The sequence below is a fragment of the Ictidomys tridecemlineatus genome, chromosome 6 (genome assembly GCF_052094955.1).
Source record: "Ictidomys tridecemlineatus isolate mIctTri1 chromosome 6, mIctTri1.hap1, whole genome shotgun sequence".
Classification (NCBI taxonomy): Eukaryota; Metazoa; Chordata; class Mammalia; order Rodentia; family Sciuridae; genus Ictidomys; species Ictidomys tridecemlineatus.
The window spans coordinates 51,921,863-51,948,990 of record NC_135482.1 but is presented as its reverse complement, the minus strand read 5'-3'; the positions used below and the strand labels follow the sequence as shown (position 1 = coordinate 51,948,990).

The window sequence follows — 27,128 nt, the reverse complement described above, 5'->3', positions numbered from 1 at the left end:
TTTGAGATAGGCTTGTTCTTTAATACAAAATGAAATATCAAAAATAGATAGCTCTTCTGCTGTTCTTGTGTTTCCAGGTATTTTCCTAAACCAATTTCTTTTCTTTTCTAGGTACCTAGTCGATAGTCGCTGGTTCAAACAGTGGAAAAAATATGTTGGCTTTGACAGTTGGGACAAATACCAGATGGGAGATCAAAATGTATATCCTGGACCCATTGATAACTCTGGACTTCTCAAAGGTCATTATTTTCTTCATTAAGTTGTAAATGTGTTAAATTGCAATATGTAAATGTCAATGACTATAATATGGGAATGTAAATAAATGAACAAATTAGAACTCTCTTTTTGTATTATAGAGTTGAACTAATGAGCTCAGATTATTCCATGATAATTAGTTACTGTTATGTATTATGACAAATTTTGTTTTTTCATTAAGGTTTATTGTTCAAACCTTGAAGTGAAGAATGTAAATTACAAAGCACAGTGTTATTTAATGTTTCAGGAAAATGATATATATCACATGTATTTTTCCTATAGTATAGGAGACTTTTTTTTTTTTAAGTTGAGAGAACCAGTATATGTTTACCTTCTTGGATTTTTGCATTATCCTTCTACACCCTCACCACTTGCCAGCCCCTCTGTATCTCATTACATTTAAAGGGAGTGAAACGTAAGTACCAGAACTTCTATTTCTGGCCAAAATGAAGAAACTTCAAACTTACCCTTCTGACAAAAAATAAATGAGATAGTGATTCTCAGAACACTGGTTATCAAGTACCTAAAAATGGTGATCCCTGAGAGATGTAAGTATCAGGTGAGTTAATTACTTTCAGCTTTCTATATTGAAAATTTCCAGGAGGCAGCACAGAAAGGAGAAACCCAATAAGACTCTCAAAGTATCCCTTAGTTAAAGAGACAAAATTTGAGTTCAGGAAGACCAGGGAAGAATGAACATCTCTAAGAGAGAGACCTATGTTGAGAGCCACAGCCAAAGGGGCCCCAGCAAACTTCCAGCTACCAGCAAACTTCCAGCTGCCGGCTGATGATTGGCTCACAGTGGCCTCAGCAACATCTAGCTGATTGGCTCCTCTGCGGTGATGTTCATTGGCCTGTTTCCCTGCCCTTCAGACTGCCAGCTGATGATTGGCTCACAGCGGCCCCAGCAACATCTAGCTGATTGGCTCCTCCAGGGAGCTGCTCATTGGGCTGTTTCCCTGCCCTTTCAGACCACGGAGCTGCTCATTGGGGGACTTCTTTGGCTCCGCCCACGCGACCCAGCCAATCGGCCTCAAGAGCAGGAGGATTTGGGGAGGTGGTGAGGTTGGTGTGGGTGAGAGGCTTGTGGAAGCCAGTGGTGGCAGTTGGGCTCTGAGGGTTTTTTTCCTGAGGAGCTGTTTTGTTTGGCCTTTGTAGTTCTAAAAATAAAGTTAGTTTCTTTTGACAAGTGGCTCCTGAATTGTGCCCAGACAGACTGGCATTTGGTGGCCCATAGGGGGAACGAACCCGCGACCTTGGCGTTATCTGCGGTGATGTTCATTGGGCTGTTTCCCTGCCCTTCAGACAGCCAGATGATGGACCTAGAGATCTGCAGAGGATCTATCTTCTGTCTTTTAAATGACTACTGATCTGCATATGTGTATGAGGAAGCTGTTAAGGCCAGGAAAAGAACCATCCAAAAGAATCTGAGGGAACACTCAGTCAGGACTTAGGACCAAAAACAATGGTATGCCCAACAGCCAGTGAAAAACCTAATAATTCACAGTGTAAACTACTGAGAACAGTTTTATCCTTACAGTTGGGTGAAATTAATTTTCTTGCACCGCTAAACTGAAAGCATCAAATTGTTTCCAAGTAACTTAAGCAAATTTTTGGATAAAGGAATATTTATGGTAATACAAAAATATCCAGCGTATAATATAATATTTATAATATCTTGGATTCAACCAAATATTTCCCAGTGTGCAAAGAAGCAGGAAAATATGACCCACAGTGAGAAGAAATATCTTAGAAAACAAAACAAAACAAAAACCTCCCTCCAAAAAGTGGACAAAAAAACAGATGAGACAAGTGCAAAACAAATAAAGGTCATAGATTTAAACACAGCTCTGTGAACGATCACACTGATTGTAAACAATCTAATTAAAGGTAGGGACCATAAGATTAGATTAAAAAGTTAAGACCTAAAAAAGAAAAAAGTCAAAAAAAAATGTGCCATGCTGATAAGACTGACCTCCAACAATTGTCTGGTATAATCCTCTGCCCTTTGAATAGATGGAACTTGTAAATAGGATATCACTCCCATGATTGATCATAAGGCAGAGGGGAGATTATCCCAAGTGAGCTTTATCTAATCGCATATGCCCTTAAAAGCAGAGAATTTTTTCTGGTTGTGTCAGAAGTAGTTAAATTCAAAGCAAAAAAAAAAGACTCAGTGCATCATTGCTGGTCTGTAGGAACAAGACAGCCAGCAAAGATGGTGATCTCAAACATGCAACCATGAGTAAATGAATTCTGTCAACAACCTGAATGGGTTTGAAGACAGAATTTTTCCCAGCACCTTTAGATAAGAGCCTAAACACAGGTGACAATCTTGACTTCAGCTTCATGAAACCTTAAGGACAGAGCCCACCTGAACTTGAGCCCACCTGAACTGCTGACCCACAGAACTGTGAGTGTTGTTTTAAACCACTGTGGTAATTTATTATGAAGCAGTAGAAAATTAATGCTCATGCTAACACTATCAAAAGAAAACTGAAATGGCCATATTAATGCCAAATAGTAAGTTTCAGAACAATGCTCACTTCATAATGCTGAATGGGATGGGACAATTCATCAAGAGACTTAATTATCCCTAATATCTAACTTCCTAAGGGCAAAATTTAAATAATAATATGAGGTGTGATATCAATAATATAGTAGAATAGAAAGGTTTCATCCCTTGTTCCCCCACAGAAACACTGATTTAACAGTGGCATATGGACCAGAACACCTTTATGGGAAAACCAGATCCAGTAAAGTTACAATACTCCAGATGAGCATAAAACTGAAAACAAACATTGAAACAGGAAAGAATAATAATTTTATTTTATTTACATGGACTCTTCCTCCAAGCTGGCCTCTTAGAACAAGAGAGAGACTGTGTTGGTGCAGGACATCTTCCTTTGGGGGAAAGAAAAAGGAAAGTTCAGGTTTAACATCCCACTTTTCAGTGTGCTGCCCAGGAGAATAGTTCTGATACCTGAGGGCAGTTAACAAAAGAAAAGGTGTGGGTGGTTGCTGCAGTTAGAAGTCTCTGTGAGGTTGAGAGAAGGCTTAGAACCTGAGTCTTCTCCCAGGAAAGGAGAAGAGTGGAGCATCCTGCCACTTAGTTCAGTAGTTACAGGGCTAGTTTCTGCTTGTTTCACTATGCCTGACTGACCTAGCATAGTTTGGATTCCAGAAGTTAAGAACAAAGCAAAAGGAGTCAGTAACTTGCTTCAGGTGTGATAGCTCTACAATGTTGGGAGAATATGTAGAACATTCCCTGGGGATTACCCCCTAGGGAAAAGGAGTGGAGTATGCCTTTATATTATTTTGACCTGTGGTATGGTAGTCAGTTATCAGAGAGGGGAAGAGATTATGGGTTCATAGAATAAAAAGAAATCAATGAATAGTTACAATTAGGAATTTACATATTCTGGTACAGAAAAGACATATCCACAGAAAAAGTTCTCACTGATCCCTGAAGTTATTTTCCTGTCAAAGCTAATCCATAAAGACTAAGAAGGGGTGGTTGGGTTTTTTTTTTTTTTTTTTAAGTTACACAAACACCAAATGCAAAACTACAAGGAATATAAAGAATCAGGGAAGCTTGTACGGTGGTACATACTTGTAATCCCAGTGACTCTGCAGGCTGAGGCAGGAGGATTACGAGTTCAGTTTACCAAGACCCTCAGGACTTAATGATACCTGTCTCAAAATAAAAAACAAAACAAAGCTGGGGTTGTGACTCAGTAGTTAAACAACCCTAAATTCAATCCTTGATACCCTTGCCCCACCACATACAACACATTTAAAAAAAGAAAAAGCATCAGGGAAAAATGACAGAAAGAAGCAAAGTAAATTTCCAGAATTGGAGATCTGCATGACAGAATCTAAAGCAGTTGTCTAGAAGAAGTGCAGTGAGTTGCAGAGAACAAACAACAGAGTTAGGAAAATGAAAATATCAACCAAGAGATAGAAATTATAAAGAAGAACCAAACTAATTTTAAAGCTGAATGATAAAATAACTGAAATATTCGATAGAGATCTTCAAAGACAGACTTAATCCAGTAGAAAAATTGACAAACTTGAAGACTTATCATTTACAATTATTCCACCAGAGAAACAAAAAGAATGAAAAAGTAAAGAAAACCTGAGGAATTTATGGGACACCATCAAGCAAACTAATATATGCATTATAGCAATTTCTGAAGGAGGAAGAAAAGAGAATCTGGGAAGGAAAATAGATATACAGATCCTTAAATCCCAAAGAAAAATTGAGTAATGCTGACTGACCTAGCATAGTTTGTATTTCAGAAGTTAAGAACAAAGCAAAAGGAGTCAGTAACTTGCTTGTTTCAACTTGACTCGGTTGACATTATAGAACATGCCACTGAAAAATAGCAGAATAAAAGTTTTTTTCAGGTATATATGCAGAATATTTACCAAGATAGACTGTATTCTGGGCCATAAAACCTTTCTCAGTAAAGTTAAAAGCATTCAAATCATACAAAATTTATGTTCTCTTACTACAGTGGAATAAAACTCACTTTGAAGAAAACATACAGCACAGTGGGAAAGGTAGGCAAATGATTCAAACAAATGCTTTACCAAACAAGGGTTAAAGTTTTAAAAAAAGCACATACAAAGATGCTCAGCCTCATTATTATTAAAGGAATGAAAATTAAAACCACAATAAGGGAGCCTGAAGATATAGCTCAGTAATAGAGTGCCTGCCTAGCATGCTTGAGTCCTTGGGTTTGCACCACAAAACAAATGCACAGTATGGTACTACTACACATGTATTAATATGACCAGAATTTAAAAGGCTAATCCTTACAAAATGTTGACAACAATAAAAAACAAGTGAAATTCCAAGTTAAACATACATTTACCATAGTATGCATTCATTCTATTCAGGCATTTACCCAAATGAAATAAAAGCATTTATCTGTATGAAAAATTGTACATGAATGTTCACACAGTGTTATTTGTAATTTAAAAAATTGTGAACAATTTTAAATGCCTATCAGCACTTGGATAAACAAATGATAGTATATCCATATAATGAAATCCTACTCAGCATTTAGGAAAGAATGAACTGTTGATAGGTAATAATATGGATGATCTCAAAATAATATCAACTTGACAAAAAGCAAAAACAGGACATATTGTTTTTATGTATGATTCTAGAAAATGCAAGTTAGTCTGAGTTGTAAAACAGATCAGTTTTCTTAGGACAAGATGGGCAGGAAGAAGAAATGATAAAGAGCCACCAACTTGGGGTTAAGAGAGATTTTCATAATTTTGCTAGTGGTGATGATTTCACACTTATTTTGATAATGTCAAAACTTACCAAACTATTTTTTAAATGTATAGTATATTGTATTGCAGTTATATACCAGTATATAGAGACAGAGCAAATATCAATTCTGTATTTAGTTTAAATGTGTTCTCTCCTGAAAATGAGTTGATTATTTTATTTTATTAGATATGAATTACTTATTAGATTCTGGCACATAATTTTAAAACTTTCTAAGTTTTCTTCAAGGCAGTGTATTATAATGCTGTGTAAATGGGTATTCAGTAAACAAATTTATGTTTTAATTGAGTCTCTGCAGTTTTCTCTGTGTGTGATTTTTGTCATCCCTAAATCTACATCCCTGAATCTATTTTCTAATTAAAATGGAGATACCTTCTTCATATTGTTACTTTGAAAATTAACTGAGATAACTTGATTTTCTGTAAGAAAGCATTTTATAGTATCTGTATAAAAAAACATTTTACAGTATATGTAATTTCCTATAATTACTTTGGGTAAATTACTCAATATCCCTGAGTATATATTCTAATCTTTAATATTAGAGATATCTCTCTAATAGGGCTGTTTTGAAATTGACAGATATTTCCTTTTTGAGTGGTAGTATGTCTCATAGTACATGATGTCTAGTGAGACTATATTTCTTTTACCTTCAGAGAGTTTTTGGAAATGTATTATAAAATCTTCTCATCAACAAAATAAAATTTTTTCATCAACCAAATAAATGATTAAATAAAAACTGAGCTAAAAAATTAATACTTGGTTTATATCTGCTCTTGAAATTCATAAGATTCAGAGTTTTCTCAAAGTTTAGAAATGTTGTGACTACATATTAATTCTGAGTAAGTGACATTCTGTTTACATCTTCATTTTTCTTGCTTGTTGATTCAATCATTAGACCTTGTTAGGTCTAATACACTTTTATTATTGAAATGCTGCCAAGAACCGTATTGCCCCCAATATCTATTAATTAAGACTAATTCAGAATAAGAAAATCTCCTTTAAGTTAGCTAAAACCAGTGAGTTATTTCTGTACTTTAGAAATTCAAATGACCAATTAATAAATGAGTCCCAGATTAGGACTGTGAGGTAGCTACAATTTAGGAAATTGCTTCTAGATTTGGCTGCCCTGCATTTAATTTTTTGTTTTAACTAAAAAATTGAAAGTAGATCACAACATTGGAAGCATGTCAGAATAACTCACCATTTTGGATCTTGGGAAGAATCTGAGCCTTCTGGGATAATGAGATGGTTCACAAGATACCTCTTTGTGATTTCTATTATAGTTCATAGCCCATTTTTCTTGGAATCATTGTAAAAGGTTATTTACTTGTTTATGAATTTCCTTCATTCGTTAATGATAAAATGAACCATGTGGAGATTCTTTGATGCTCAAAATATTACATTCTTCTTTCAGGTATCTTGGCTAATAATTATGTGAGTATATTTTAAAGCCTAATGGATGAAAAATTACATTTTTAGAAAACTGACTAATCATACACATTGAAAACTTTTCAAGCAACAGTGGAATTTGAACTGCTCCAGTGCTTTTTTTTGGAGTTCTCTCTTTTATATACTTCAAAGTAGTCTTCATGAGTCTAAATAATGTGTGATATGTATAATCAGAATACTAGGGTAAAAAACTATTGCTTTGTTTATGTATTGAGTTTATTTTTCATTTCACAGATGGTGATGCCCAGTCACTTAAGGAACATCTTATTGATGAATTGGATTACATACTGTTGCCAACTGAGGGCTGGAATAAACTTGTCAGCTGGTACACATTGATGGAAGGTCAGGAGCCAATAGCACGAAAGGTACATCTGAGAATAACTTAATTATTAGTTTTCTTAAATAATTCACATTTTATTGTTTTTTAATATGTATTTTTTAGTTATAGTTAGACACAATGCCTTTATTTTGTTAATTTTTTTATGTGGTGCTGAGGATTGAACCCAGGGCCTCACACATGCTAGATGAGCGCTGCACTACTGAGCCCCAACCGCAGCCCACACATCTTATTGTTAATACAATGAACTATGAAGCCTCATCAATTACTCTAGCAAAAAGGTTTAGCAAAATGTTAGTCTACATTGCATTATAAAAATTATACAACAGCTAATACATAGAAAAGATTTACTGTATGCTATTCACTGTTCTAAGGACATTACTTTTTTAATAAATAATCCTTATGGAAAACTCTGTAAGTAATATTCCCACTTTATAGGTGAGGGAATGAAGACCAAAAGTTAGAAGGGGCCAGGGTAGAAAGTACACCAGTATACAAACTCAAGCAGCCTAACTCCATTTTCTGTACTGCACTATTTTTTTGCAAATAAAAATCTTCCAATTTAAAAATGTAGATTTTTTTTGTATCTTTTTAAAAATTATATATATATATATATATTTTATTTGGGGGGTACTGGTGATTGAACCAGAAGTGTTACCTAATGAGACACATCCTCAGTGCTTAGGTCTTTGCTAAATCACTTAGCCTGGCTTTGAACTTGGGATCTTACTGCCTCAGCATCCCAAGCCTCTGGGATTACAGGCATGTACCACCACACCCAGCTTCATATCTTTATTTTAAAGTTTCATATTGTAGTCCAGAAATATTAAAAATTTCCAATTTTCCTTTTCTTGCAACTAATAAGAGTTATGAAAGTGAGGTTATTCCTATATTAGAATACCAGATACTCAAGATAAATTAGCTAACCTTACACTTATATTGATAATTTATATAAATAGAGATTAGTCTAGGTGCTTTATCATTCCTGGAGAATTGAGTGTTTTAACCAATTGAAAGATTGCCTATTTAGCTGTGTAACCATTCTAAAAGAACTTATTTCCCAGGATAAAGGAAAATCTGATCAAAATATCTTCAAATGTATTAAACTATATTATTTTTTTCCTTATACATGTATCATATTATACCCTACAAATTTTTACTGTGGTTCCAGGTCGCCTAACAGTTTCATTACCATTACTCTTTTTTATTCTTATTTTCATTACTCTCTTTTATTGTTAATTTTTTGGAGTGATAAAATCGACATCTTTGGCCATTACTCTTTAAAAGAGGCCTTACTGATATTTCTTAAAATTTGTTTGATAAGCAAATTAAAGTGAGAAAAAAATAAAATAATAAATTTTAAAAATACATAAGTAAAAAGAAAGAAATTTGAGAAGTCTATTAGAAGACCCTACTTTTATTTTTAATAAGGTGACTGAAATTCCCTGAACCTGAAAAATAGTTTTCAAACTTTAATTTGCACAAAACTGCTTGAGCCCTTATTAAAGATGAATCTTCCCCCAAAATTGAATCACTAAATGTAGGAATTGACATTTTTATTATACCCATGTGACTGATGCAGGTGAACTTCACTTGAAGTAAACAGACTGCCCTTGTAGAGTAGAAAGTTCAACTTTGAATTATAGAATGATTACTTAAAGAATCTAGAGTTGGTAATAGCCTTAGTTATTATGCAGAAACAAAGTTACACATCTTCTCAGGCCTCAAATAATCTCTAAAATGTTTCACTTAGAAATTTGGACACTTAGTTTTAATAACAAGCTACTATGAAAACATATAAACAAGAAATACACTAGGACCAAAATCCAAGAAAAACAATAAGCAATAGAAACAGACCCATAAGAAATCCAATTAATGGAGTTATTAGACAGAAACTTTAAACTACATGTGTTATTCTCAAAAATAAAGGCAATAATTGAAAAGTAGGGTAAGATTAACAACCAGATGTAATTCTAAAACTGAAAATATGAAAAAATATTGAACTTGGTATTTGGATATTATGCTAAGTAAATGAGAATTTATAGACTAAATGATAATGTCAGTGGACCATATACAATCTAGAAATTAGGCAAAAGAATGGAAAATTTAGACAAAAGTAAAGAATACATGGAATACAGTGAATTAGTTTAACACACAAGAAATGCTATGAATCCAACTTGAGAATATATTAACAAAATCATACCTAATAAAAAATGTTGAAAATGGAGAAATATAATTTCTAACAGTGGCAACTCCAGAATAGAATTCTATGATTATGGAAAGATCATTTGGAAATGAAAGGGAAAGGAGCCATTTTCAGACAAATATAAACTGATAGAATTTTTTTCAGCAGACTTGTAGTAAATATTGTGAATAAATGTTAGTATGGCTTGTTTAAAACATTAATAATTTATTATGAAGTTGAAAATATATATAAAACTATGTAACTTCTATAAGTTTCTAAAATGATCCCCTATATTCTTCAACTCCTCATATCTACATCTTTGGGTCCCCTTCCGTGTTGTATGATTCATTTTATAATTATTAATGACTATAATATTATGTGACCATTGGTATATAGAGAACCAATGGCATATTACTTCAAGATTCGGTTATAAAAGACACTGCAGCTTACATCTTGAGTGTGCGTGCACTTTAGTTCTCATATCTCACTTCGGGGAATTCAACTGCATATGGCAAGGTCACTCAGAAAACCTATGGTGAGTAACTGAGATCTGTGCTAATAAAGAGGAAGGAGGCCTAAGTTGTAAGCTTGGAAGTGGATTGTCTGGGCCTGGTTGAGTTTTCAGATGATTAAAGCTCCCACCCACAGTTTTTACAGCAACCTCATGAGAGATCCCAAACCAGATCAACCCAGCTAAACTGCTCCTAGATTCTTGACCCTTAGAAGTGACATGAGAAAATGTTGCTGGATTAATCTGCTAAGTCTCAAGGCAGTTTTTTATGCAGCAAAAGATAACTGATATTGGTTTTGGTACCTAGGTGTAGGGTGCAAAAATTGAAATGTGATGATTTTGGAGGTGAGCAGTGTAGGTAGAAGCTACAAGACTTTATGAATATTAATGAAAACCTAAAGGGCCTTGAATACTGTGAGAATTTTAGACAGAGCATTGAACTCAGGGGTGCTCTACCTACATCCCCAGCCCTTTATATTTTTATTTTGAGATAAGGTTTCACTAAGTTCCCCTGGCTGGCCTTGAACTTGGTGACCTCCTGCTTCAGATTCAGAAGTTGCTGGGATTAAAAGTATGAGCTACCATGCCCGGCTGCTTTTATAGATTTTCCAATGACTTTCTGACAATTCAATGACTAGGTTCTTTTCAGAAAAAATATCTATTAGTATTCTGAAAATTGATTCTCAATTAAAAGCAAAAAATAAAAACCTGTGCTTATTTGTAAAATATATTCCTCAATGTAACTCCTAATGAGGGGTTTTCTTATTTTTTATTTATCCTATTTCTCTTTTTTTTGTTTTTGTTTTTTAAATATAAATGAGGCCTGCAGTTTACCTCAGTTTTAGCAATCCAAAAATGTTTAGTAAGTAATACTATTTTAGGATTTTACTCAGATATTGAGTCCCAGAGCCAAAATTTCTGTTTGATAAGAATCAAATATGATTCCTAGTTTTTCTCTGCTTAAATATAGCTACCAGTAGTCTTATGAAATTATTAATTTTATAAAATAATAATTTATTAGTTTTATAAAATGAATTAAGTTTATTAACAGAGGGAGAGATGTAGGCCATAATCTGTTTTAGAAATTTGTAACATGATTAAGAGAATTTAATATGATAGTGTAAAAATTCATATTAGATTATACAGTAAATAATAGCTAAGCTCTTTTAATTTTTTGAGCTGAAAACAGATTCCCTGAAAGTGAAAAATGAACTTGTAAGTCACATATTGAATTGATGTCAGCTTGTGAGTACATCTAAGTTATTTTGGAGCCTCCCTTTCACCATATTTGTCTAATGTATCACATATCAGGCCTATTACTATTTTCAGAAACAGTATTCATGACTGAAATCCTACAGTTAACCTTTAGAAGATCAAAAGGAATTATACTTATTTAAAAGGTGACCCTAATATATAAATATTTTCTCTCTTTATACTTTATTGCTTGCATGTGTGACAGCTTCTTTTTTAAAAAAAAAAAATCAATTGCATAGAATTACTAAGCATGCATGTAAAGGTCAAAGAAAGTCATTTTAGAATGAAACTAACATATCAGTTACAGAGCAATAGCCGAGTATTTTGGCAGCAGTAATTTTGAGTTACCATTTTAAAATATTTATTTTAACATACAGAGTGATAATATAGCAGTTGTTTAAATTGTATAAAACTTTTTAAAGGTTTTCTGTTTGGGGATTACTACTAAAAGCTAGATGTATGTTTGTGTCTTTAATCAGAGGTGCATTTGTATATTAACACATATTACCTAGAGAAAAAAATACATGTAGTCATTTTTGGTAAACTTTCTAATCATAAAAACTAAATGTATTCACTGTTTATATTGTACCAAAGTTTCTTTATAAACCAGTAGGCTGCCTTTCCCAATGTTTTAAATCATAATTATTCATATTTTGCTAAAATTTCCCAAAATGTGTTTTTTAACTTTCAGCTATAACAGTATCTTTTGTTTTATATTGACAAGTTTTAATAGTTAATTTATTTCCATTAGATATCTGCAGCTTCTTTCTAAAGCCTTTTTAGAGAAACATATTACTTTAAGAATGAAATATTTTAATATAGGTGAAACTGATTTGTTCCCATTCTTTTAGGTGGTTGAACAGGGTATGTTTGTGAAGCACTGCAAAGTGGAAGTGTACCTCACAGAACTGAAGCTCTGTGAAAATGGAAACATGAACAATGTTGTAACTCGAAGATTTAGCAAAGCTGACACAATAGGTAATGCAAGATCCTATCTTTTTTTTTTTTTTTTTTAAGTTGTTGATTCTTTATGGTGCTGGGAATCTACTGCAGTGCCTCATGTGTACAAGGCAAGCGTTCTACTGCTGAGTTACAATTCCAGCCCCATGATCCTATCTCTTTTTAAACCATTGCTATTAGATATTTAGTTATAATTCTCTTTTTATATGCAACTAGCATGATAATCATTTTAAAGGCTTATTCATAAACATCACAGATTCCTAACCTTGACACAATATATCTTAGCTTAGAGATGAATTATTTATTATTTCTTACTCTTGTTTTCCATTTGTTTAATGAGCTTAACATTTCTGTCACTTTGCTTAACATTTGTCACTTTGCTTTAAAAAAATCATATAGTTATTTTTTTAATTTAGTACTTAAAAATATATGTCATGTCTTCTATAAAATGTTAAATTAAGGTAGAATTTTAAATAAATATTTGGTTAAGTAGCAGTGAAAATGGCAATGGCCTATTTCCATTTTTCTCTCAATTTATTTTGTATTCTAAATACAATTTAGTAGTTAAAGCAACAGGCTTAACATTATTATGACACATTGATATTTTTGTTGTGAATGAATAACTTAGGGAATCATAATCACAAATATCAGAGGATTTTATTTCTTTCCTTATCTTTATATATCTTTATATATATATATATATTTAAAAATACAAAAATTTTCATTCTATTTAAAAAGCCATGTTTTATTTTAAAATCAAGAATACATTCAATAAAGTTTTAAAAATAAATTATTGTGAATTTAATAAAAATTACAGTACTTTTATAAACTATAAGTCAAAATAAAAACAAAAAATGATTGTTTCATTTTAAATAATGATTAGTGGTGATGATATTGATCATTTTGGAAAATGTAAACATGGAGAAGGATACATGACATGTAGAACTCAGCATGGAGGAGAGATTAGCACATTTATTAATTATAACACTGAATAAGATTACCTTATCCGAACCTATCATTAAGAACATTAAAGTAAATAAGGGCTGGGATGTAGCTCCCTGTTAACAGTGGTTGCTTAGCTGGTGAGGTCATTTGGCTTTTACCACTTTCAATTTCATAGCAGGAAAGTACTTTTAATCTGTATATTTTATGAAATACTAACATTCTTCAAAACATTAATTCTAATATTTTTACCAAATAAAATATTATATCATTAATTCTTTATTCTCCCATCTTTATTTAGCTGGAACATTAATAAGTTCAAGGTTGAATTTCAGTAAACTCATTATAATTTATTATGGATAAGTTATTTCACATTTTGAGTTTCCAGATTTTTAGAATATATTTAAGATAATAAAACATTACTACATATTAAGAACTAGATGTTTTCATAATTGTGAAAATTATGTTAATTGTGGTGGTCTGTGCACAATCAGAATCTGTCTTGCTAATAAAATTTATTCATTAAAATTAATTCAGAAACTAATCCCTGCAATCTGCAGCCAATTGAAATATAAATGAGGAGCTATCTCTAAAATTAGTTGATAAAGTTTTCTAGATATTTTTAAAGTTTGATATTTTCTTCATAGTTTCATATTTACATACATAATATTTACATATTTACATACATCCAAGCCCAGCCTCTGCAACTTGGTGAGACTATAGATAGTTTCATATTTGCATACTTTTTTTGTTAAAGTATCTAAATAGTTTAACAGGAAAATTAGAAATGAAACCATAAGAAACATTATTTTAGATGATTTATTTAATGTTTTTAACTTATGAAAATTAGTAAATGGTTTAATTTCTGAATTCATAACAAGCATTTTATAGTTCTCATGTTAAGTACCAAGTAAGAATTTGTCAGGGAGAAATTCAATTTGTAAAGGATCTCTGCTCCAAAAACTTTATGAACTAGTATAGATTTTAATCAGCAGTCTGAAATATTCTACTTTTCAAAATGCCTCATGCATTGAATATATTTCTTAAAATTGAATATGAACTTAAATTTTCTATACAAATTCTTATCCTGTTAGATCAATGTTTTTCCATCTGGCAGTCATTCCTTTGGTGTCTTTTTATACAGTTTTAAAAGTAAATAGAATTGAATGAGAAATATCAGAGTGTAAAATATCAATGCATATGTATGTCTGCTAACTCTCAATTTTTTACTATAGGTTTTAGTTTAAAAAGTTCTGCAAAAATTAAAGTTAATTGAACCAGGCATTTTAGAGGCTTCTATAGTTATAGTTATCATACAACATAACAGCTATTGAACACTTAATATGGTTTTAGGCACTTTTCAGGAATGCTGTTATTTGAACCTTAACAACCATAAAGCCTCATGTTAAACATGATGAAGTTTAGGCTTTCATCCACTTCAGTTCACCCTGATAGCAAATGGGAGAGCCATTTTTTTTTTTTAAGTTGTAGTTGGACACAATACCTTTATTTTATTTTTATGTGGTGCTGAGGATGGAACTTAGTGCCCCGCATGTACTAGGTAAGCAGTCTACTGCTGAGCCACAGCCTCAGCCCTGGGAGAGCCAGTTTTTAATTTCATTAACCAGGGCTCTTATCTGAAAATCTTCTTCTTAACTGGTACCTTACAACAGTTTGTGCATGGTAAAATAATGTTCATTTTAATTGGACTGATTTTTACTTTTCTAAAGAACATGAGTTTTGAAACAGAAAATTTGGATAATAAAAATGAATGGAATTTTCCCTTTTTAAAAATCTTGGTTGAAAATGATCAAAAAAGTCATGTACATGAAATGGTTACATTAATTATATAAGCAGGATTAAGAAATATAATTTCTGGTACATACTTGTAATCCCAGCTGCTCAGAAGACAAGTCCAAGCCCAGCCTCTGAACTTGGTGAGACCCTTTCTCAAAAATGAAAAGGGATGGGGATGTAGCTTAGTGAGTGCCTCTGGGTTAATTACCTAGTGCCACAAGTTTTATTTTTAAAAAACATAATTTTCTGGCTTTCATTATCACTAAATTAATAAATGTTCTGTTTTCAGCTAATACTGTCTATATTGATTTATAGTAGAATGATAGAAGCCATAGTCAAAAACTAAATAATCTGCCATGTAAGGATTTAAAATACTTGCCTTTGAATATTTTTCTCCCTAAATTGATATCTTAGGGTAGTGAACATGCTCCAGTAAGATAATAAAATTAGATTTTATATTTCTTAAAGGCTAACCACTAAAAGCAGAATTTTTGTTCTTAAACTTTTTGAAAAATACTTTGTAAAATTTATTAATAAAATTGGTTGGCACTCTTATTAAATAGTCCTACTAGAAATGTTTGTCATAATTTATTTCTATTGCCTATTTGTTTATTTCCTCTTTCTGTAGCTTTTCATTAACTGGCTAATAGAATCCAATTAATATATGGGAAAAAATGCTCTCAATCTCTGGGAATTCTCAACCGCAGTGATCTTGACTTGCACTTAACCTCAGCTACCAGTTCCCACAGTTATTGTCTAGGCTGTCATACGTAACTGTACTTGCCCATCTCAGTTTCTGTATCTTGATTTCTGGCTCATCTGCTCCCATTCTCTCTCTAGCCAGTCACATTAATGTTACCACTCCCTAGACATTCCTTCTATCATGGTCTCTGATGACCTCCCTATTTCTAAGTTCAGTGGTAATTTAGGAGTCTCCCATCTTCTTAACCTGCCAGCCAACAAAATTTAGCACAGTAAACTACTTTCTGTCTAGAAACACTTTATTTTCTTGTGGTTTTCAGGGCACAGTTTCTTCCTAGCTGCATCTTGTGAGAATCCTTTGTAAGATTGTCTTCATATTCCTGATCTCAAAATATCAGTATCTCCATGCTAAGTACTTGGATCTCTTTTCTTTTTCTTGGTGATTCGTCAGAATTTTCAATATCTTTTAAATTTGTATGTCTTGCCCCTAATTCTTCCTAATTCTAGTTTCATCTACTCCAGATCTTTACTTGTATATTCGTAAGATCCTCAAGGTAATTATCATTTATAAAGTGAAACTCTTCACCCTCACTCCAAAATCCCGTTCATTCTTCCTCAACTCAGTAATGGCCACTTCTTCAGGTTGCTAAGGTCAAGAACATTGGTATCATTCTGATTCCTTTATTTTTCACCCTCAAATACTTTACAGTCCATCCTCTGTCTCATCACTTAAATCTAAACACTTCTTCCGTTTCTACCACTTTGTTTTGTATTACTTCCATAGCCTTGTCTCTGACCCTTGAAACTCCTGCCATCTATAAAAGTGAACATGAAGAATGTCAGTCCTGTCATTTCACTTATTTCTCCAAAGCTCCTCCATGACTTCCTTGCTTACTCAGAATGAAATTAAAATTCTCTGATAGCCCACAAAATTCTATGTAAGGTACAGAAATACCTTTAGGTTTCATTTCTATCTCATTCATTATACCTCAGCTACTTTCATGTGCCTTGCTCTTCTAAAACATGCCAAGCACATTCCCATCTCAAGGCCTTTGGGTTGCTATTCCTTATACCTCTTATGTTCTTTCCCTATATAGAACTAGATTACAAAACTTAATGAAGAGGAAATTTCCATGTATTATTGTATATACTATATATTATGTACATAAATATCTGTGTGTCGTAATAGAAAAAAATGTCTAGAAAAGACATTAGAATGTTAACAGTGATTATTTCTTGGTAGATGTCAGTATTTTCAGTATTTTTGCAATGAACAAAAACTATTTCTGCAGTCAGGAGAAATGTATTCATTTTTATAGAAAGACAAAACTTCTTTGGCTTCTTTCTTTCCCTTGATAGGAATAAGGGGAACATAGTGTTCTGTTTTTTGATCTAAGCACTATTTATACTGTCATTTATGTGTCATTTTGGAATCTTAATCCAAAATAATGATGATGAATGCGTTTTTCTTACACATTTCTATTTTAATAAGAAAAGAAAAAAATATATAGAAAGACAGAAAGCAGTACTGATCATTCATTTATATTATGTCATTATTTAAATTTCTGCTTAATGTGCTTTGTTTTGAGATGCACTGCAATATTTACTACTAATTTAATAACCTATCAAAATTTCATTGATTACAAGACTATTACCGAAATTTAGCTGCTAAATAGAATGTAAATATAAACATTGGGATAAATTTATATAGAATAGGTATAGCTTTTTAAGTTTCTTAAAAGAACATATATTATGAAGTTGAGTGTTTTACAAACAATGTTTTTCCCCAAACTAATCAACTCTTCTAAATTTTATATTATTTCATATTTCATCATATCATTAAATATTCTATTCAGATTTCATGAGTCTGTTAGACAAGTTATTAACCAATTAACTGTGATAATTCTGTCTAGTATTTCTTTCAGTTATTTCAAAATCTTAAAAGATTCATTTAACTATAGGTACTGAAACATAATTACATTTGTACCTTCAGATACAGAGATAATCTTATATCTTATTTTATGCAACTTAAGCTACTGGTATAAAAAATACTCAAATATTTGATTTAGGATTAAGGAAAATGTGTAGTTTTACCTTGAATATAAGAAATTTTGACAAATACACACTTCCCATCAAGCAAGGGACATTCCTTTTCATTTTGTGTCTGTATGATCTAGTTAGCTATTCAAACTATAAATTATTTTCTGTAGTATAAATTATTCTTAAGTTTTTTATATAGTAAATTAGTAGCATCTTTTAATCATACTTTAATTTGTACATATCCACAGAAAATATTTTGATTTTGTAATTAATCAAAAATTCAAATTCATCTTGTAAAACAACTTATGCTTTAGTGTTGTGTGAATGAACTTTTTTGCCTTTTGAGGTCTTTAATTTTTCAAGTAATCATTTGTCCTAGTTACAATTATTTTTTTTCCCCTAAAAACCACAACTGGTTTTACGAACTTTTTTTGTGTGTTTGTTTTTTTCTTTAAATATTTTTCACATATATGTTCATCTGTTCTTGCTATTCTATTCTTATTTTAAGCTTAAATCTTGTATTCAGGTAAACATCTAGCTTTTCATGGTATGTTTTTAAAATTTATTATATTGACATATCTTTCCTTCTTAAATCTAGATACAATTGAAAAGGAAATAAGAAAAATCTTCAATATTCCAGATGAAAAGGAGACCAGATTGTGGAACAAATACATGAGTAATACATTTGAACCACTGAATAAACCAGACAGCACCATTCAGGATGCTGGCTTATACCAAGGACAGGTATTGTTTAACAATATTGTTTCTTTTAAGCATATTACACATGAAACTTGTTGGATTCACAAACTTTAATGAATATCCTGTAATATATAGTGGGTTCTACTGTCTTCACCTTCTATCTCTTCTCATTTCTACCCATGCTGGTCAGTAACTATAACTTCTGATTTCCTTGAACTTATAAATAATCTATTTGTTAAGAAGAAATTATTTATGTTTTTTTTTAAAGCAGTTAATAGTACAAACTGGGTCAGCAGACTTCCTATAAAGTTCAAGTAATAAATATTTTAGTTTCTACAGGCCATGAAGACTTTGTAACTGTAACTGCCCTTGTAATAGCATGAAAGCAGCCATAGCCAATATATAAACAAGTGTGCATGACTCTGTTACCATAAAACTATTTTTAGCAGTATAGCACACTAAGTGGACCATAGTTTGCCAACCCTTACTAGCAGGTATCATCTCCCAACTTGGTCTTTCTCTAATGGCATAACCCAAGAAATGAACATATTGAGAACTTAAGATTTTAATCATAATCAGCAATTGATTCTTTTAAACATCTCTTGAGTTATTCTCTTTATTCTATTCCCAGCCTTTGTCCTTCATATTCTCTTAACAAATGCTGCTACTTTCAGTCTCTTATATGTCCACACTCATTCTTATTTGTGCCAGAATATTTATTCTAAAATGTAAATCTGATTGTTTTCCTTTTATATACCTTTTCTCATTCCTTAATGACTATAAAGTCCAGAAACTTTAACTTACTCGTGGTTTAACCTCTTCTCTATTCTTCCAGAATCTTTAGATTATACTTTGTCTTATACTTTTTACTGTGGCAATACCAAACTGAACTACATCTGAACACAGTATGCCATTTCATACTACTAAACTTTTGCCTACATAATTTATCTGCCTGATGTACCCTTCTTCCCATTCCCTGCATTCTTCTGGCAAAAATTGCTTTTTATCATCCAAATATTCAAATTATCCATCCCATCCCATCATGTAGACACACCAGATCAAATTATTCATTCTTCAAATTCCTACTCAAATATTATATTTTCTCTTAGACTTTACTCTATTTCTCAATATCCCTTGATTTTTCTACTTTCAGGAAAAATTTCTCCTTCCATGATGATTTACAAATATGTCTTTTGTATTATTCATTTTGGTACTTTAATTATATATATAGTATACTTATTTAGACTATGAGGTTCTTCTGTTAGTTGGATTACATATTTGTAAAAATTTTTATTACTTAACGCAGTGCCTGATGATCCAATATATAGAAGTTTAGTTTTGTTCTATTTTATTAAAAATTATTACTAACATCAATAATATATTACTGGATTGTGAAAAATTTAGAGAAACCAAGGGAAATTAGTTTTTAATAAAAAAACAGTGATTTTCAATCTTAGTCATGATATTTTAAGTAAAGTCTTATAAAATTCAATATGTAAGGATTAAAAGAGAAATTATCTGATGAAACTGAAGTGAGGACATTGGAGCTCTACCAATTAACCTACACTCCCTTCTTTAGCTTCTTTTCTGTTTTCCATTGTTTACCACTAGAATTGAAGGAGTATAATTTGAAGTTATATAGAATTATTTTTCTAAATTTTTTAAGAAATCCTATGTAATAGGATATTATTCTCCTCACTGTATACATTAGAAAACTGAAGTCTAAAAACTCAACCCAGAGTGGATCAAGGACCTAGGCATTAAACCAGAGAGACTGCAACTCCTAAAATTAAAATGTAGGCTCAACTTTCCATCATGTCAGCTTAGGAACCAACTTCCTTAATAAGACTCCTAAAGCATAAGAAGTAAAATCAAGAATCAAAAAATGGGATGGTATCAAACTAAAAAGCTTCTTCACACAGCAAGGAAAGGAACATGAAGAAAGAGCAGAATGGGAGAAAATCTTTACCACCAGTACCTCAGATAGAGCATTAATTTCCTATGAAGAACTCAAAAAAGCCCCACAAATAATCCAGTCAAAAAATGGGCAAAATAACTGAACAGTCACTTCACAGAAGAAGAAATACAATTGATTAACAAATATATGAAAGAATATTCAACATCTCTAGCAATTAGAGAAATGCAAAGCAAAACTACACTGACATTCCATCTCACTCCAGTCAGAATGGCAATTATCAAAAATACAAACAACAATAAATGTTAGCAAGGATTTTGGAGAAAACATACACTCATACATTGCTGGTGGAACTGCAAATTGGTGCAGCCACCCTGGAAAACAATATGGAGATTCCTCAGAAAATATGGAATGGAACTACCATTTGACCCACCTATCTCACTCCTCAGTATATACCCAAAAGACTTAAAATCAGTGTACTGTAGTGATGCAGTTACATCAATATTTATACCAACTCTGTTCACGATAGCTATAATGTGTATCCAATCTAGGTGCCCTTCAGTAGATGAATGAATAAACAAAATTTTCCTATACACAATGGAATATTATTCAGCCATAAAAAAATGGAATTATGACGTTTGCTGGTAAATGGAACTAGAGACTATCATGCTAAGTTAAATAAGCCAATCCTCCCTCAAGAAAACAAGGATAAAATGTACTCTTTGTTATGTGGGTGCTAATATGCAATAAGGGCAGAGAGAGGAAGAACAGAAGTTCACTGAATTAGACAAAGGGGAAGGAAGGAAGGGCGATGAGAATAGGAAAGACAGTAGAATGAATTGGTCATAACTTTCCTATGTTCATATATGAATATACCACCAATGAAACTCCACATCATATTCAACCACAAGAATGGGATCCTAATTAAATATAAGTTATAATCTTAGAAGACATAGAGACATACCAACATAAATAAAGTTATTTCATACTAGACAGAGGTGTCATAAACGTACATTGTAGAAAAGATAGCCTCTTCAACAAATGGTGCTGGGAAAACTGGAAATCCCTATGTAGAAGAATGAAATTGAACCCTACCTCTCATCCTGTACAAAACTAAAAGGGGATCAAGGACCTAGGCATTGACCAGAGACTCTGTACCTACTAGAAGAAAAACTAACCCCACTATGTCGGCTTAGGAACCAACTTCCTCAGTAAGACTCCTAAAGCATGCAAGAAGTAAAGTCAAGAATCAGTAAATGAGACTGTGTCAAATTAAAAATCATCTTCACCACAAAGGAAACAAGCAAGAACATGAACAGAGAACTTACAGAATGGGAGAAAATATTTACCAGCAGCACCTCAGATAGAGCATTAATTTTCAGGATGTACAAAGAACTCAAAAAACCTTACACAAAAATAATAATAATAATAATAAAAACAAAGGGATAATGTTCTCTCTGATATGTGGATGCTAACTCACAACAAGGGAAGGGAAGGGTAAGATTAGAAGTTCATTGGACTAGACAAAGGGAAATGAAGGGAAGAGTGGGAGGATGGAAATACAAAAGATAGTAGAATGAATCAGACATATCTTTCCTATTCTTATATAGGAATATATGACCAGTGTAACTCCACATCATATATAATCACAATAATGAGATCCTAATTGGAACAAGTTATTCTATGTTGTATAATATGTCAAAATATATTCTGCTATCACATGTATCTAAAAATAACAAATTGAAAAAGGAAGAAAAAAAACCCTGAAGTTTAGAGAAGTTAAATAGTTTGATATTCTTGCTATAAAGGTATGCATTTACTAGGCTGAAGAATAGGAGAGTAAGTTCATTTAATAATAAGATTGAATATCTTTAAGGATCCTTGAGTTGAAATGTTTCAAAGAATATTCATTAAATATTCTAGATCTTTTAACAGTTCTTTTCTTTTTTTATTTACTTTTCTCCACCAGGTTGTTAAGATACAATATTAATGTTTAATAAAATATAAAATTCAGTTGCAAATACCTTCATAGACAAGGGAGGAAAGAGCTTGGAGAGAGCTCTTAGGAAGAATTCCTGAGTGTATCTAAAGATGTATAGGATGGGGAGGGAGGGACTTTGGGGGAACACCAGAAGGAACCTGGGCTTCAATCTGAAGACAGTGTCAGATACTGTGAAATACCCTCACACTATGTCACCTCCACACCACAGGCAATTTATGAGAACAGGAGGGGTAATTAGCTTCCTCCTTCTCCCAGACTTAGTCTGTCTCCTTAGTCAAGCTGTCCTGCTTTATTCCTGCCTTAGTCTTAGGCCCTGCCGTGGAATGTTAAAAAATTTAGATTTTCCGTCTAATTAGCAATTCTTTCTGTGATAAATGAACTAACCATTATCCTTCTTTTAATAAAACTGAAAGTATCCTCATTAGAAAGTAAGGCAAAGTGTCTTTATTAGAAAGTAAGGCAAAGTAAGTGTCCCAAAAAAGGTAGATTTTCCCTTTTTCCTTTTGTGTATGTGATTTAAAATTTGAAAATTCTCTAAAAATGTCTTCATTTTGATTTAGTTTTAATATAAGCAAAATTTTATTCAGAGAATAATATAGAGACATTTGAATAAAGAAATGAATTTTATTATTTCTGATGATAACCTTTTAACATTAACATCAGTTGCTATAAAAACATCAAGTTTTCAGTACAAATACTGTTAGAAATGAAGGTATTGTGACTAAACAATGTTAAATGTATTATTTTGAAATTTTCTGCAGCTAAAATCTCTTGTTTTATAGCTGATTTAAGTTTTCCAAATGACCATTATGTTATATGTGTCACTAAAATTACAAGTTGTAGTAAAGAAAAACTTTATTCAGAAATGATCAATCATGGGGCTGGGGATGATGCTCGCCTGGCATGCATGCGGCCCGGGTTCGATCCTCAGCAAAGATGTTGTGTCCGCCAAGAACTAAAAAATAAATATTAAAAAATTCTCTCTCTCTCCCTCTCCCTCTTAAAAAAAAAGTGATCAATCATAAATTCTATTATATAAATCTTTAAAATATTGGAATGATAATTTGAAATTGAAGCAATGGCTAATTGTCTCTCGTAGATAGGGAGAGGAATATGACCTGGAGGAGACCAGAATGGTAGGTGGACAATTTTAGGGTAACTGGCACAGATATCCACGAGACACGTCTCTGAGTTCAAGCAAAAGTTTATTAACAGAGAATTCTGCCAGGCTGCCCTTTTGCAAGGCGCAGTAGCCAGTGTCACTTGAATGGAAGCTTATGTATCTTTTGGAGAAGGAACAAGAGCAAACTAGAATTGACCTTGGGTGTAGGTGGTTGGGTAACAACAAGTTTTTTGTGTTTAGGAGGGAGGGGGTCAAGGGGATAGGGTACCTTAAGTTTCTTTTTCTTAGCAGTTTATAAGTTTTGGTTTCAGGTCAAGATGGAGTCCCAGAACCAAAATGGAGTTACTAATGTTTAGGGACCTAACACGTAATGCACTTGTTCTTTATGTTATTTATTACAAGTCCATCACTTTAAAAAAAACAGACAATTTTAATACATTTTAATATTTTAGCACTATCTTCCAACATGGTTTCATGAATTGTTTAATCAGTGTTTTATTCATTGCATGTTCTGAAATAGGTGTGTATTTTACATGGTTAGAATCAAAATGCCAATTTATAAATGACCTGGAATCATATAGTCCATAAAAGTATATTGCTTAAAGTATGTAGAATAGATTAAAAAATTACAACTATGAGGAAAATTAATGAAACTGAATATATAGAATGTATCCAGATTTGTAATATATTTATTTATAAAATCATATAGACTGGGTTATCTTATTATCACAAATTTCTTTTGGTAATTATTTTAAAAGTAAATTTTTCTTCTTTGCACAAACTCATCTACATAGCAAAAACTGGAAGAAAGAGTTCCTTTTTATTCTGGAATATATAAGGAAGAATTGGGGATGTTCAAATGAAGTGCAGCTCTGCCTCACCCTTTCACTTTATTTATTTATTTATTTTTATATTTATTTTTTGGTTGTAACTGGACACAATATCTTTATTTTATTATTTTTATGTGGTGCTGAGGATCGAACCCAGGGCCTCCCACGTGCTAGACGAGTGCTCCACTGCTGAGCCACAATCCCAGCCCCTCACTATATTTTTTTTTAATTTTTAAAAAATTAATTAATGTATTTATTCTAATTAGGTATATATGACAGCAGAATGCATTTTGATCCATTGCACACAATTGCAGAACAACTTTTCATTTCTCTGGTTGTACACGATGTAGCATCCCACTGTATGTGCAGTCATAGGGTAATGATGTCCATCTCATTCCACCATCTTTCCTGTCCCCAAGCCCCCTCCCCTTCCCTTTGCCCAAAGTTCCTCCACCTCCCCCCATTATGGATCATCATCCACTTATCAGAGAGAACATGCGGCCTTTGGTTTTTTAGGATTGGCTTACTTCACTTACTGCTTAGCATGATGTTCTCCAACTCCATCCGTTTACCTGAAAATGCTATAATTTCATTCTCTTTTAATGCTGAATAATATTCCATTGTGTATATATACCACAATTTCTTTATCCATTCATCTATTGAAGGGCATCTTCACAATTTAAATATTATGAGTTGACCTGTTATAAACATTGATGTGCCTGTGTTACTGTAGTATCCTGATTTTTAAGCCCTTTAGGTATAGATTAAGGAATGGGATAGCTGGGTCAAATGGTCAAGCCCTTTAGGTATAGATTAAGGAATGGGATAGCTGGGTCAAATGGTCATTCCGTTTCAAGTTTTCTAAGGAATCCCCATACGGCTTGCCAGATTGGTTGCAACAGTTTTCAGTCCCACTAGCAATGTATGAGTGTGCCTTTCCCCCATATCCTCTCCAACACTTATTGTTGTTTGTATTCTTGATAACTGCCGTTCTGACTTGTGTGAGATGAAATCTTAGCACATTTTGATTTGCATTTATCTAATTACTAGAGATGTTGAACATTTTTTCATATAATTGTTGACTGATTGTATATCTTCTTCTGAGAAGTGTCTGTTCATCTCCTTAGCCCTTTATTGTCACTCTTTCATTTATTAGATGCAATTTTTATCTACCTCAGGTGTGCTGCAACAGGGAACTTCAGTTTGATTCTCATAAATATGACTTATTTAAATATTAAAATATTCTATAAACTACATAATGACATAGTAAATGATTTAGCTAAGATCAGACTGTTTAACAGCTATACCCAATGGTTAAGCATCTGTTATTTGCAGTGTATGTTACAAACTACCAATACAAATAGAAAACATACCTTCTGAGTTTATATTCTATTTACTTGGTTTAAACTTTCTTAAAAGTTATAGAACCAGAGATTTTCTTTATTTGCCTTCTTTTCTCATTATCATTACTGACTTCTGCTTGAGATCTTTTTATCTCCCTTGCCTAGTTTTGGAATCAAAATGCAGATATATCTTTACTTTGTCTATTGTATCCTTTGAATAGTCACAATTATTTTAGTTCCTTAGCATATGTAGCTTATCTTTTAACCTATTTTAACTTAAAAATAATGGGAAAATGCCCTTTATGTGTCATATTTGCAGGTATTAGTGATAGAACAGAAAAATGAAGACGGAACCTGGCCAAGAGGTCCTTCTGCTCCTAAGTAAGTGCTTCCAGTCCTTATGACTTAATTGCATGATTTTGTTGCCTTTGATTTCAGATAATGAAGTCCAGAATGATAGAAGAACCTAGTTGTATATTGCAAAAATACATTTTTTAACTTTTTGTAATCTAAGTTTACAATTGAATTAAGGTATTACAATTTAAAAAGCTTCCAGTTCAGATCTCTTATATAAGGTACAGTGTAAATTAATGTTACAAATGGAAAAGTTGCATTGTCTAATATACTAAATGTTTAAACATTTTTATTTTCTCAAACTGTTTTTGTGATTTTTAAGAAAAGTATCTGTTAAGTTAGTACTTATCACAATGAATCTGATGTGAAAGTAATATTTTTATTTATTTAAATAAATGTTTTACAATATAAAAACGTAAGTAGAGATGTACCTAGAGTACTAAGAAAGAGATGTTTTTAATGGTAAATGAGGGAGGAATTAAAAATCTTTTTAAGTGTTTTTAGAATTATGAGAGCCACACTCCATTATGACAAACACTTAACTCTGGTTGTGTTTCAATATTTAGACTTTTCAAATCTTTGAGAAGTAATATGGTACATTTGCCACCTATAATTGCAATGGAGAATAAATACAAGAGGGACGCTCTATATTCAAATGTGTTATTTTCCTCTAGCAAATATTTATTCCGAGTGAGATAAGTGAGAATTATGAATAGCTTTATATCAGTTCTGTTTAGTTGCTGCCAATGAATTATGAAAAAATATCTATGTTTTTAGAGCTTTAGAATTTCAGATTTTCTGATGAGGGATTATGACATTTTGAAACCCTTAAAATATTGATTTTTAACTAAACTACTAATTTAGTAGATGCTAGCACATCAAATTTAAAATAAAAAGCCTGCTACTTTAGTTTTTTCAAGACTAAAATGTACCTTCAGTAAGTGGTTCTCTATCCTTTTTATCTTGCATGAAGTTTTTTGGTTTAAATTTGTCATGAGAAGATGCCTAGTAGATATGTTAATTACATTGTCATGACTTTTATTCTTTTTTTAAATACTTTTAGTTGTAGATGGACACACAATACCTTTATTTTATTTACTTATTTTTATGTGTTGCTGAGGA

At 32.2% G+C, this 27,128-nt stretch overlaps 1 protein-coding gene across 5 annotated transcripts in view; it reads left to right on the top strand.

Moving 5' to 3' along the window:
- Usp15 (ubiquitin specific peptidase 15) overlaps positions 1–27,128 on the top strand; it is a 116,328-nt gene that overhangs the window by 26,129 nt on the left and 63,071 nt on the right. For all 5 annotated transcript variants that reach the window (XR_005731785.2, XR_005731787.2, XM_005328683.5 and 2 more), the window contains exons 2-6: positions 112–239; positions 7,247–7,377; positions 12,151–12,277; positions 18,339–18,484; positions 25,972–26,033. Coding sequence is in view for 3 of the 5 variants with exons in the window: in XM_005328683.5 (XP_005328740.2) it covers positions 112–239; positions 7,247–7,377; positions 12,151–12,277; positions 18,339–18,484; positions 25,972–26,033 (594 nt within the window). In the remaining 2 variants the exon portion in view is untranslated. The remainder of the gene's footprint in view (positions 1–111; positions 240–7,246; positions 7,378–12,150; positions 12,278–18,338; positions 18,485–25,971; positions 26,034–27,128) is intronic.